The following is a 12622-nucleotide window of genomic DNA, read 5'->3' as shown; positions in this document are numbered from 1 at the left end:
TCCCTCTCTTTCTCTCAGCTACATCCAGTCTCTCTCTCTCTCTCTCTCTCTCTCTCCCTCTCTCTTTCTCTCTCCCTCTCTCTCTCTCTCTCTCTCTCTCTCTCTCTCTCTCTCTCTCACACACACACACACACACACACACACACACACACACACACACACACTCACACATACACACATGCCGCACAAAAATACAAGAGGGAAGCTTTTCCACCTCTTAACTAAAGTATTAACAAAGACAAAAGGCTATAATTATCCTCAACAGCTACGATGCTTTGACAGAAAAGAAATGTGACCGTCAGAAAAATGGAAGAATTTACAGAATGTACAAAACATATCATTATAATTATAGTTCGTGTACTCCTTTGTCCAAATGCCCTCCCATCTACTCTCAAAACCACTTAAAGAGGAAAAAAGAGCATAACAAGTAAAAGATTTTTTTCTCAGAAAGTTCAAGAGGATAATTGGGTACATGTGGTTAAGCGTTGAGAATCAATTTGGACTGACGTGTTCTTTCTGACACAACTAGGCACCACCTCTGTGGCACTAACCATCATCTGCTCCAATCAAATGTGAAATTTCTTTGAAGATTGGGAGGGGCAGGAACAATGAAAGCAGAGTAAGAACAAAAAGAAAAGACACTGTTGCTAGATTAGAACAGAAAGGCAAGAAAAAAAAATTTGCGTATGCACAAAGTAGCAATCTCCTGTAGCTAAACAAGACTGGCGGTATAACGGGGGATGGTATAACTTAAGGAAATTTGACAGTATAGTGTTGGTAATAGCTATTATACAAAAATAAAACACAACTTAAAGCACTCATGACACACTAGAATAAATTGAAAAAAGGTTATATATTATCCCAAAGACTTATCCTAGCCACACATTTATAAGATTTTTGTGAGAGAGCCAGTACCCTCAGCTGCAAACACAAACAAAAGTTCATAACCAGACAAAGCTGTCTTCAGGGAAAAATTGTCTTTCACTGGTAAAGACATCATTAAGCAGAACAAAGATTTTTAACAAAATGTCTAAAGAAGTAGTAAAACATTACAAGAATGCAGTTGAATAAAGCGGCACCATTATGTGAGAAAAAAAATGTTCTTGCTAAAACAACAGAGACAGACTTACAAACAGAGACAATACATTTTTGCTTTTCCCTTATCAATAGTGTTATTTCTTATCAATTTTGTTTTTGCAGAAATGGAAAAAAAAAGTAGAAACTCAGTTTCACAGAAAAAGAAGAAAATGAAAAAAAAGAGAAGGGAACAGTCCTGTTAGTCCTTGGTCAATACATAAGACATTCTTTTACATGGATTAAAGATAATAGTATAAAAGTTGACTTGTAACACTCCACCAAACAAGACTAGCAAACAATAGTACATACATGAAAATAAAAATACTACATTTCAAAACAAAAGACTAATATGTGACCATTTTGTACAGCACAACAATGACCTCAGGCACAAAGGTGTATTGTGCAGTTTTTGCATTTGAAAAATCAACAAATATGACCCATACTTCAGATTATGAAAGCCTCATGTAGCTGGACTTTCACTTCAACAAAGCTGGTTAAAAACTCGCAATACCTATCTACCAACAGCTTTAGAAGGCCCAGGATGGTCTGAGCACACTGCAAAGATTCAGTTATCTAAGGAAGAAACTGACTCGAGTGCATTAACTCAATGCCTGTATGCCTAATTTCTTGCATTATGTTATCTATTTCACACATTTATTGGGTAAAAACATGCTTTATAAGATCAACTCCATATCACATAAAATGTATTTCAGTGACATTCTGTATTAATACAAAACCAACAGGTATCAAACAGATTGGTGTTTATCAATCTTCATAAGTGTAAAGTAAGCCAAAGCCAGGAAGCACAAAATCAAGATATGAAAGCTGCATGATTCAAGCTTACACACTAAACTAAGACAAGCTTCACATAATGGGGCGAAAAAAAAAAAAAATCACAGCTCCACGGAAGCAGCTGTTTCTTCACAATGCACATATAAGCACTTGTCAGTTCATTATTGTGAGAAAGACAAATAATGAAAAGGTGCTTAAACACTGGAGATGAAAGTGCATCTCCCTGTGGGTTGCTTAAAAATGAGGAAATAATTCCTTTCTTTATCGCTTTCAAGAATAGAGCTAAGAACTTGCTTCGAGAAATGCAGGAATTGTGAAAATGGCATGCAGGCATTGACATAACCTCTTTCAAGAGCTGATGAAGAAACTATAAAACCAGAAAGTGAGGAAAAAGGGTAGGGACACTCAAACTACAAACCGTTAGGCCAGTGATAACATACAATTTTTTTTACCATATCAGGGACAATACAGAAAGATAGAACACACACTCTGCAACTTCGATAGTAATGTAAGAGTTAATACTGAAACTTTCCACTCATGGCAAGTCAAAATGAGGCTAAGGTCACAGAAAATGAAGCCAAATAGATGCCGCAAAAGGCGAAACACTTTTGCTTATTTGGATAAAAGTCCTCATTCACAAATTTATTATAATTCTTCATCTACAAAAGATGACATTTGTTGTGGGAATTCAAGGCTAAAATCAGAAATGACGCAACTCTAGTTACTGTTCCATTCTCAGATAACTGACAATAGCATATGAACATGCCTGATTAGCTAGTTCTTTTAAAAGTATTACTTGAGCAAGCATCAAAGCTAAAGAATTGTTTCAGGAAATACTTTATGGGCACTCCACAAAATGGCTGATATTTCTTTCCTGCATTTCTTAACAACATTGTCAAAATAAACATTTTAAAATAAAGACCTGATATTTGTTTTTAAGTTTCCACTGAGATTTCATAATCTGATGCAAGGGTTCAATCGGCATCATAATAAATAGCTTTTATAAAGCAACCATATCACAGCCATTGCTTTCTATGGGGACCAAATCTGGTCTGTACTAACCACAAATTGAACAGTATGTGGGAACTTTGGACTTGATAATGGGCAGGGCTTCCTGAAAAATGAAAAAGAAAGACGCCTTTAATCAATAAGACATAGAAAAAAAGAGGAGCAAAGGCTAAACTTGAGCTTAGAAAGAAAACTTCTGACAAAAAAGGACAAAAACCATTTGCAGTCAAAGAGGCATAGAGCCAGTAAAAGAAAAACTTGAAATAAATAGGAGGCAGCTATACAAATATACAAAGAAAACAAATATAAAAGCATGGTTCAATAATCTCTTACTAACTTGTCTTATCACCAATGCTATCCCTTTTCACGAAACAACAAGCAAGAAAAGTATGTTAATGCCCACGGAACAGTAAAAAGGTGTCTGCTTTTGTTTACTGTTTATTAAGAGAACTACTGTTAACAGCCCAGACTAAAATACAAACAGCGAAATTGAGAATTTTAAAGTAATCTTCAGAAATAATTCATACCTACAAAAAAATTTCAAAGAAAAAAAATCCACTTAGAAGATGCTGAGAGAGATGGGTAAGAAGTTTGCCAGACCTGTGATAGACCATGCATTTCTTAGCTTGAATGCTATAGAGAAGTTCCGCTTGATTTTCCTTCAGTTTTACCAGTGAGAGCCAGATGTTCTACTTAAGTGTCATAGAAACTGCATTTGTTCTTCCTCATTGTTTCTATTAGTGAGCGGCCTGTACCGTCTGCTTAAGGCACTGCCTCATTTGATTTCTTTTCCTTCCAAAAAATTATTTAATCTCCAAAGAAACCACATTTCTGTTGCTCTGATTATATTTTCATTGTCTCTAGTAATTGTCCACCCTTCACAGTCATTTTAGTAGTTATCGAGATGTTTTTATTTTTTATGACTGAGCTTATTCTATCAAAATGTCTTTAACCATCGTAATTTTTCGTTTAATTTCTGTGAAATATTTGGCATCAAATGTAGGCCTAATTCGTAATTATAAATGTGTCATGCCGCGGTGGAATCAGGCGCTCGTCAATTTTTCGGCATGTGGAGTTATTGGTATCATCTGGAAGCTGATTTATTTGCCTTGCTTCCAATGAAATAAACATCCATTTGTCTTAATTAGAACTCAAGATATTTGCGATTGAAGGAGGTGAGGTTGCCTGGTACCAGTGTTAAAATAAGTGAGAAAATGGCTGCCAAAGTTTGTATCTCCAATCGCTAAAGAGTCTCAGAAAACTGAAAAATTACACATTTGTGGTGCCCTAATCAATGGTTTTCAGTAAAATAAACATTGTAAAGTGTTTTACTGTCGGCATAACGCGGTTAAGCCATAAAAAAAAATCGATAACAATTTCCAAGTTGGCGGAAAAATGCCTGTTTCTCCGATTTCGGTATTTTGACGAGCACCCGATTTCACCACGCTGCCTCATATCCTGGACATCTAAATTGCTGAACTTGTTTGACCTGTTCACCTCTCGATGGCAGTATCTAAATTCAACTATTTTTCTCAGATATTGTCTTCTTAATCTCTTTAGAAATTAGCCTCCTTGTCAGCTCTTGTGTCATGTCAAGATTGTGTACCTATGTTTGCACCTATGCCTGCTATATACTTCTGTGAGTTATCAAATAAGTCTTTACCACATTTAATTTTACTTTCAAGCTATAAGAGTTTCATTTCAGCAGTTTGTACAGTCGACTCCACCTGTGTTGAAGTTGCTTGAGTTGATCTTAAAATAAAGGGATCTTTTTCTTGGGTCCCTGCACTATATCTTCTTTATACATGTATTTATAAAAGTCAAATGCTTATGTTGGGTTAAACTCAAACATATATGCTTGAGTTGAAGTGCTTTTATTTTTACCCTACGATGCACATATGCAATGGCTGAATCGACTTTCAGTATGTCTATCAGCAGATTAGTCAGATTTTTCGCAGAAAAGTTTTGACATGGGTGACACTTCTAGTAAAAATACATGTAAAGCGAATGAACGTCCAGTAGGCCTAACAGTGCCTTGATGAAACAGTGAGAGGAGCGCCAGGGTTGGGTGAGTGACATTGCAGTGCAATAACCATGTTTGTGACAGTGCTGGGACTCCTACTTCCTCACTGGAGAAAAGATTTTGATACGTCCTTTGATTCTGCAACTCTGACAGTTAAATTGAACCATTGATGAGTCAATCATTTTGTCACTCCTGAGAAGACATCAACTTATCCACAGTGGACAAATTTCACGGCTAACATGTTTTCCCCAGTAGTTTTGTATTGACACTTGTGCTAAAGGAATTACTCATTTCAAAGGTCGTAAAAACTTACAAGAAATAAAACTTCACTAATCTCTGTACAATAGGTATATAGAACACGTATTGAAACAAACAATAAGTTGGGTTTTTTTTAATGTCCTTAGGAAATATGGATAATGGTACCTTTTTAGTACCAATAGGGGTCCACTGAGTGTTCTGTATTACCGCCACACACCACACAAACAAAAGTTTTTGTGCAGTATTAAGGAATAAAAAAAAACAAGTATGGAAATAACCCTTGGGACCTCTAGATTTAACATTTCAATGTTCTTCTAAATACTACTTAAGTTTGTAGCCCTTCAAAATGTATAAATATTGGCTTCAGGAATATGGGAAGAAATAAATATTCAAACCTTTCCACCATTCTGTTCAAGCGCTTGTAATGATTCAGTCACTTTTTCTTTATACTTCTTTTCCATAATTCGTTTCGACAGCTGAAACAAAAGAGATTCCAAAACAATTGACACAAATTCCAGGTATAAAAAGCAAGGAATCGTTATACAAAAAAAACAACTTGGTAAAATAATAAAATAAAACAAAAATATTTGTATCAGCAAAGTTTTAAAGCAAAGAAACCTAAACAAGAAAAAAAGGAGATCGTTATTGGTCTTCACTTCACTTTAAAAATCACATTACATAAATGAAAAACCAATCTATGACACGGGTCTTTAAAAAGAAAGAAAAAAGAATCCCACTAACCGCCATTAGGAATGTCTTCAAATACACATTTAATGCAGGCCCAACCGCTGCACTCAGCTGTAAAAGACCATCCATACCACGCTCAAACACAGAACTGTCTGAATGGCCCTGGACAAATATAAAGGGAAAATTCAATTAACAATAAATTTCCGCGCACCATGAAAGATGTAATATGAAGCACAACTGGGTTAGACTGAATTGGCAGATTCAAGAGATATTAAATTCAGCACGTCTTTAATGGTTCTCAAACTTACTGGTTTCATTAAAAGAGAAAAAATTTTAACAAATTATATTCAGAATGCCCGATACACTACCCTTAATAATGAAGACTACTATTAGTCTGTGCCATAAATTAAAGCACATTTAACTTTTATATCAATTGAAAATACTCCAACCCAATTCCTCTAACTTAGATCTCTGCCTTACTTTGACACTTTGAAGTGCAATCAATGATTTCTACTGTAAGAGAGGTACGACTTACATATTAAGAGTAAATAGTAGCCTAAGTTAAATTGTCTACAATTTTTTGTCACAAACCTATAAAGCATGAGAATAGTATGTACCATTAGAAATTACAAACTTGAACCAGACTGAAAACTCTTTTGAAATACTTAATAACAGACCATATTCACCAAAACTTTTTTTCCAGTGAGAGGCAGAGAAAAAAAAGATTTTAAAAAACTCTTTATGAAATGACATTGTAATGAACAGTTCTTACAAGTGCAGCGCGTATTGGTGGAGCCAATTTTGGTAAGAGGGGAACAGCTTTCTGAGAGGCTCCTGGTGTACTGAGCAATTCTCTGAACCCCATGCAGGAAACAAATGTGTATGGATGTACTGTCTCTTTCAAGCCCTAGATGAAAATATACAGATATATGACAAAAAGAACTGGGGGCTGCAGAGAGACGGGTAATGCCCTAAAACAAACTTCTGTCATCATTGTATAAAAAAAAATTAATTGAAAAATAGTAGCGGAAAAGCCGTGGGTGGGGGAGACATATCTTCAGGAGAGAGGAAACAAAGAACCTCATGTTGCACTTTGCTCAAGACTTAGAGTCGGACAATTTGTCACAATTTTTAAAGCTTGTACCTTATCAACATACTGTCGGAGCTATCAAATTCTAAAAGCCATTTTAAAAGGCAAGATGTATTTTAGTCCACAGCTCAAGAATGTCATTTGTCTAGTAAAACAAAGCATGTGTCAGAGAGAGAGAGAGAGAGAGAGAGAGAGAGAGAGAGAGAGAGAGAGAGAGATTCATAAAAGCTGATATATGAATTTGGGTCCGCCAGAGTAGGATGTCTGACAATTCATTATTTTTCAAAACAGAGCTCTTTCTGTTACCTCAATCACATGAATCAAAGATCATGCTGTTAAAGTCCGAGATAGGCCGTACAATTTTAAACAAGAAAGCAAGTTTAATTTCAAAACAAGTATACACTACATTTTCGAAGACAGATAACACACTTTTATCTATGAAAACAAGCCAATTAAAAATATAAATATTAATATATATAAATCTATTTAATTTTTTAAAGGAGGAAATAGTCCACTAAAAGTTCAACAGGGTCAAAAAGTTAAGCTTAAGATTGATACTAGTCAGCTATTTGGAGATATAGCCCTAGACAGGTTCTTGTTAAACATTTCGTAAAGATATCATTATGTCACATATATTGTCACCTCTGCAAGCGTGACTAGCACAGGATCAAACTGCACTTGCTCCGGTGGAGTGTCCCAGGCCAGCTTGTGTTTGACACTACCGTGAATAAGTCTGGGGAGATAAGAATAAGTCATGGGGGCAAATTGAATGAATGCTAATGATATGCATACATGTATGTTTAAAAGCTTTATATTTTGTATTACTTACCAACATAATTGAAAGGCCAAAATCAAGAACATTACAATATACTCTGCATCTATAAAAGTAAACTCACTAATTAGCAAAGAGTCTCAATACCTGAACTCTCTTGACAGAGAAAACCAAAAAGCCATTGTTAAGTGTAAAACTCCCCCACATGTCATTATGAAAAGTGATGTATGATGGAGAGCTACACTGAGAAGTGGAAATGATTTTTGTATAAACCCACTTGGACAAAAGCAACTTAAAACAGTTGCTTTTATTATCAAGATAGTGTAAATATGTTTATCAAACAGTAAAATGAGATACGGTACAAATTACAATCATTGCAAACCTGCATGGTACACCACCATTGGCATAGACTGAAGCAAACGCACTTTGGCCTTTCGTACCATTGGAAAACTGAAATGAAAAAAAAAAGGAGATAAATAAATACCAATTTAATAATAATCATAACAGTAAAATCCAGGTCATCACATTCGCAAACAACATAAGAACAAAACCAAGAAAATATGATCTTATAATAATACTTACAATAATATTGTAACTATCAATATTTGGGGAAAACTTAAAATATTACTAAAACACCACAGCAAAACAACAAAAATAACCATTTTCTCATTTCACTGAGACAATCTGTGCCCAGGGTACTCACCGGATCAACTGTTTTCGGATTCAATCGATCAGATGGTCTGGGCTTCGAAGCATTGGCTTGTGATGTCATTGAAGACTTGCTCTTTCCAACACTTGTTTTACCTGCACTGGATGGTGGTGTGCGAGAGCCTCTCGATCCTGCAGAACCAATAGAGCTAGTGCGGCTTTGTGCACTTCCAGGATTGGAGGAGGCCATAATATCTGACAAAAAAAGGCAAAGCAAAGGGGTTACAATTAGTTTACAATTACGATTACAATTTTAGTTCAGGAGCAAATAATTTATTCAAAGAAATCTAAATTACTAAATTGTTTTAATATATGAATATTACAATCTAAAAATGTGAAACATGTCACAGGTCCGTTCTAAGGGCCTGAGAATTAAACAGCTGAACAGATTCATTTGACTCAATCTTGCATTCGATCAACTTTTTTAAAAATTGCTTCCATTGATAGTTTTCTATAAAGCCAACTTAAAGTTTTCTTATCTCAGCTTCTTGTAAGGATTAGTCCATGAATATTGCTATTTTTGTAACTTTGTGACTGGTTTTCCCATGGCACCCGACATTACTTGCAGCTTTACAAAATTTTGAATAAATGTGAACAATTTAAAAATTCACCAGAATCCTGATCTATTTTGAGCTTATATTAATGTTAGGTGAGGGATAGTCTAGTAAGTACCGATTACTGTGATTATATATGCAAGGTTTAGGCTTGCAAGTCTATACTGTGTAATGAAACATGAAAAGAGGTCTAACTTCACTTAAAATTACATTTTCTCTTTATAATAATTTACTACATACTATATTATATTCAATAATATTCTATACTTCTCGAGCAAAGTTCAGAGCTGTACACTCATTTATATTATATATGAATATAGAAGTATGTGATAGTGACAATGGAAAATAACAAAACATCCATTGCTAATGCAAAGCAAGAGAGAAAGTCTTATAAACGATCCACCAGATAGTAAGTAAAATGGTATTGGGGAATATTTTTTGACGGCTTAGAAATATACTGTAGTCTCCGCCTAAGACACTACCGCTTACGATCCCGGTTCGCTTAACTCTTTCCAGACGCATCGCCGATATTTCGGCGTGAGTCCAGACCCCTAGCGGACGTATCACCGATATATCGGCTGTGATAGGGTGCCTCAGTATTGTTTCGTATGAACACGATCCATCTTTTATAATTACTTTATATTGCTATTGAAAAACTCGGAAAGGATTTAGGAAACAAAAATATCAAGTTTCACTTTGTTAAAGTGTGGGTTTGGGGAAAAATGAGTGAATTAGTTCTTGCGGTCTTGCATCAACTAAACAATGTATCCGCACTCAGTATAAATTTCATATCTCAAAACAAAAATAGGAATTTTGCTTTCAAATAAAAAGCAGCGCATTCAGAAATTTATGTATTGTGCTCTTGGCCTGTATATGATAAGATAGATATATGCTGATTTGCTTGCACATATGTTTGGTCAATATAACTTTTTCTGTCAACATGTATTTTCCTCACGACCATCGCCATTTCTAACCCTTCTAATGAATACTTATGTTCAAAATTAATCCTTGTTTCATATCGGGAAGTATTCCTCATTCAATTTCCTTAAATTTGATATATCATGTTACGTTTTGAGTGATGGTTATGCTTCTATGAAGTTATTTTGTACACTACCTGCATAGCCAAATCGAGCCACAAGTTAATTATGTCTAGACCCCCAAAAAACTACGTCCGGAAAGAGTTAAGATCCCCCTGATTTAAGAGAACATAATTTTTACCATACAAAAACCACCCCTAAGATCCCACAGTGATTCATTTATTCATTGACGACATCAGAATCACAGATATCTAAATTCAGAGAAACATTTCTCTTGTGATTCATTGAACAAGTACGTTATAAGTTCTTCGAGCACAGCTGATTAGGCTTAAATTGACTAATCTTAAATCCTAGAGAGGCTATCTAGTGTTTTACAGCATTCACATGTGTTATGCATCATAGGCCTAGGTCTAACTAATCATTACATGCAGTCACCTAAACAACGGTCAGAAACCTTCTCTTACACCAAAGATACATTTCCAGTGACCAATCAAAAAACATTTCAGTCCCCCAACCCCCCAACATTTCACCAACAAGTCCTAGATCTATGTGTCTGTGGGAAGTTGGAGTGTGAAAACGCTGTCCATCACTCTCTTTGTTCGACATGAGAGGCAGTCTCACCAAATATCCAGTTTTCTAGGGCTTGTCATGCAAGCTGTGCAGATTATAGAGAAAATTTCCTTTTGTCAAGCTTTACCTGTCGGCATGATTCGTGGATCGGAGCGTTCGTTTAGAAGGAATGACAGTGCATTTTGTACGTCTAAATTAAATTAAATTAAAAATCCGTCAGATGACGAAAGAGTGTGTTTGAGCGAAGCGTGCTTTTGTACGGTGTGCGTTTAGGCAGAGACTACTGTAAAGGATGTTGACAACCCCCCTACAGATTGAACTCCCCTCCTACTTCTACTGCTTGCCTCATGAACTCTTTTCTTCATGACTGCCTCATTTTTTAAAATGTACAATATAGAGACCAAATACAGATAATTAATCAAATTAACTAGGAGAATAGGGACTACAAATTTACATAAGTATAAATCAAGTTTGGAATGTTTTATTCACACATTTGCCTTGCTAGGACGTTCTGATAATTATAGGAATTATAACCCTAACCCCGACTTTGGGCTATAAAAGGATAATAACTGCTCAGAGCAGGGTTAGACTAAACCTTCTCTCATGATATAACCTGAATCCAGCATGAGAATAAAACTTTCTAAAATTAAAATGGAAGATTGCTGAGGATCCAGATTGGAAAACACAAACTTTCCTGGATAATCAGAGGTGGAGGTGTGAAATTAATTTGACCTCTGCCAGCCACTCTGATTGGAAAATAATTAGATCTAGATCTAGATCTACATCTAGATCTACATGCATCTAGATTCTAGTCTATTGTGTTCCCCTCGGCCCAGCTCGCGACTTGGTGAGCATCTACCCCGATTGTCCGCTCATGTTATTGTATGTGTGTGTGTGAGTCTTTAAATTATTGTTGCCACGGCTAGCCCCCCTGAAACCCCCCTCCCCCCACTGTTGTTGCATTGATATGTAAACACGACTCTCCGCTCATGTTATTGTTTCGCATTTGTGTGTTTTCTTTAACAATTCCAGGGACCAGGGGGCAAGCCCCTCCCCACTGTTGGATGATACACGGTGGTCCACCAAAGTTAAATCCCCTGACCACTCTCAACCACCACCTCTAGCTCACCTCGCCTCGCCAGTCGCCGCTGGATAAGGCTTGCGCTGTGCGTGTGCGAAGTCGCCCGCGGAACTACCTTTTACTTTTGTCCACACGTAGAGTACTATGAGTGTGTAGTTAATTAGGTAATCACAGGCCGAGATGGGTGGTCCGGTAAAGTACAATCCAGCCTCTAAGTCAATAGTCTAGTTTACAATGTTTTACAGTTAGAGCTATTTTACACGACACAGGAGACTGAGGAGTGAGTGTCAGGATATTGGTCCTTCTTGGAAGATTGCCGAGATTCATAAAAGCTAGACTCTAGATCTAGACTTAGATTCTATAAATAGATCTATAGATCTATATCTATATAGATCTAGAATCTAGGGTGCTTTTTTGGTAGTTCCCACCCCCCTTATTTGAGCCTGACCTACATCTAGATCTAGATCTAGATCTATATGTTTGATTCGCGGTGAGCTAAGATATCAAACCTAACAACTGCAAAACATTAAATTAAATTATGGTAAAATTCAGGGGGGCATGCCCCCCTGAAACCCCCCTTCCTATTTTTATTAGGTCAGGGGGGCAAGCCCCCTGAAACCCCCCTACTCTTGTGGCCCAAATCCGTGAATAAAATTGCGGGGTGGGAACTACCGAAAAAGCGCCGAATCTAGTCCATAGACAGTCCATAGACTATGCCATAGAGTAGTATCATACTCACTCATAGAGTCATAGAGTCATAGTCTAAACTCATGGGTTAAATTTGTAAACCAAATCTGTTGATTCTAGATCTACTTCTTGTCCTTTGAACAACGATATTGGTTAATTTGTGGTTTGTTTCTTTACCTCTGAAGTTGCTTGATTAGTTTACTGTGCCCTGTGTGTAGTCCACAACACTTTTTCAGACCATCTTAGACGAGTACGAAGTAGACATGATTGTTTTGGAA

The 12622-nt window shown here is 36.3% G+C and overlaps 1 protein-coding gene across 1 annotated transcript; it reads right to left on the bottom strand.

Annotated features, from left to right (window-relative positions):
• Positions 1–215: 215 nt before the first annotated feature.
• Positions 216–12622, bottom strand: LOC101847781 (PACRG-like protein). The gene is made up of 8 exons (XM_013082181.2): positions 12522–12622; positions 8411–8610; positions 8090–8157; positions 7578–7668; positions 6618–6752; positions 5900–6007; positions 5554–5634; positions 216–2983 (listed from the first exon to the last, which is right to left on the bottom strand). The coding sequence occupies exons 2-8, from the start codon at positions 8603–8605 to the stop codon at positions 2927–2929; spliced, it is 735 nt and encodes a 244-aa protein (XP_012937635.1). The 5' UTR covers positions 8606–8610; positions 12522–12622; the 3' UTR covers positions 216–2926.

This window comes from Aplysia californica, unplaced genomic scaffold (assembly GCF_000002075.1).
Source record: "Aplysia californica isolate F4 #8 unplaced genomic scaffold, AplCal3.0 scaffold00008, whole genome shotgun sequence".
NCBI lineage: Eukaryota > Metazoa > Mollusca > Gastropoda > Aplysiida > Aplysiidae > Aplysia > Aplysia californica.
This window is presented reverse-complemented; position numbering and strand designations above follow the sequence as displayed.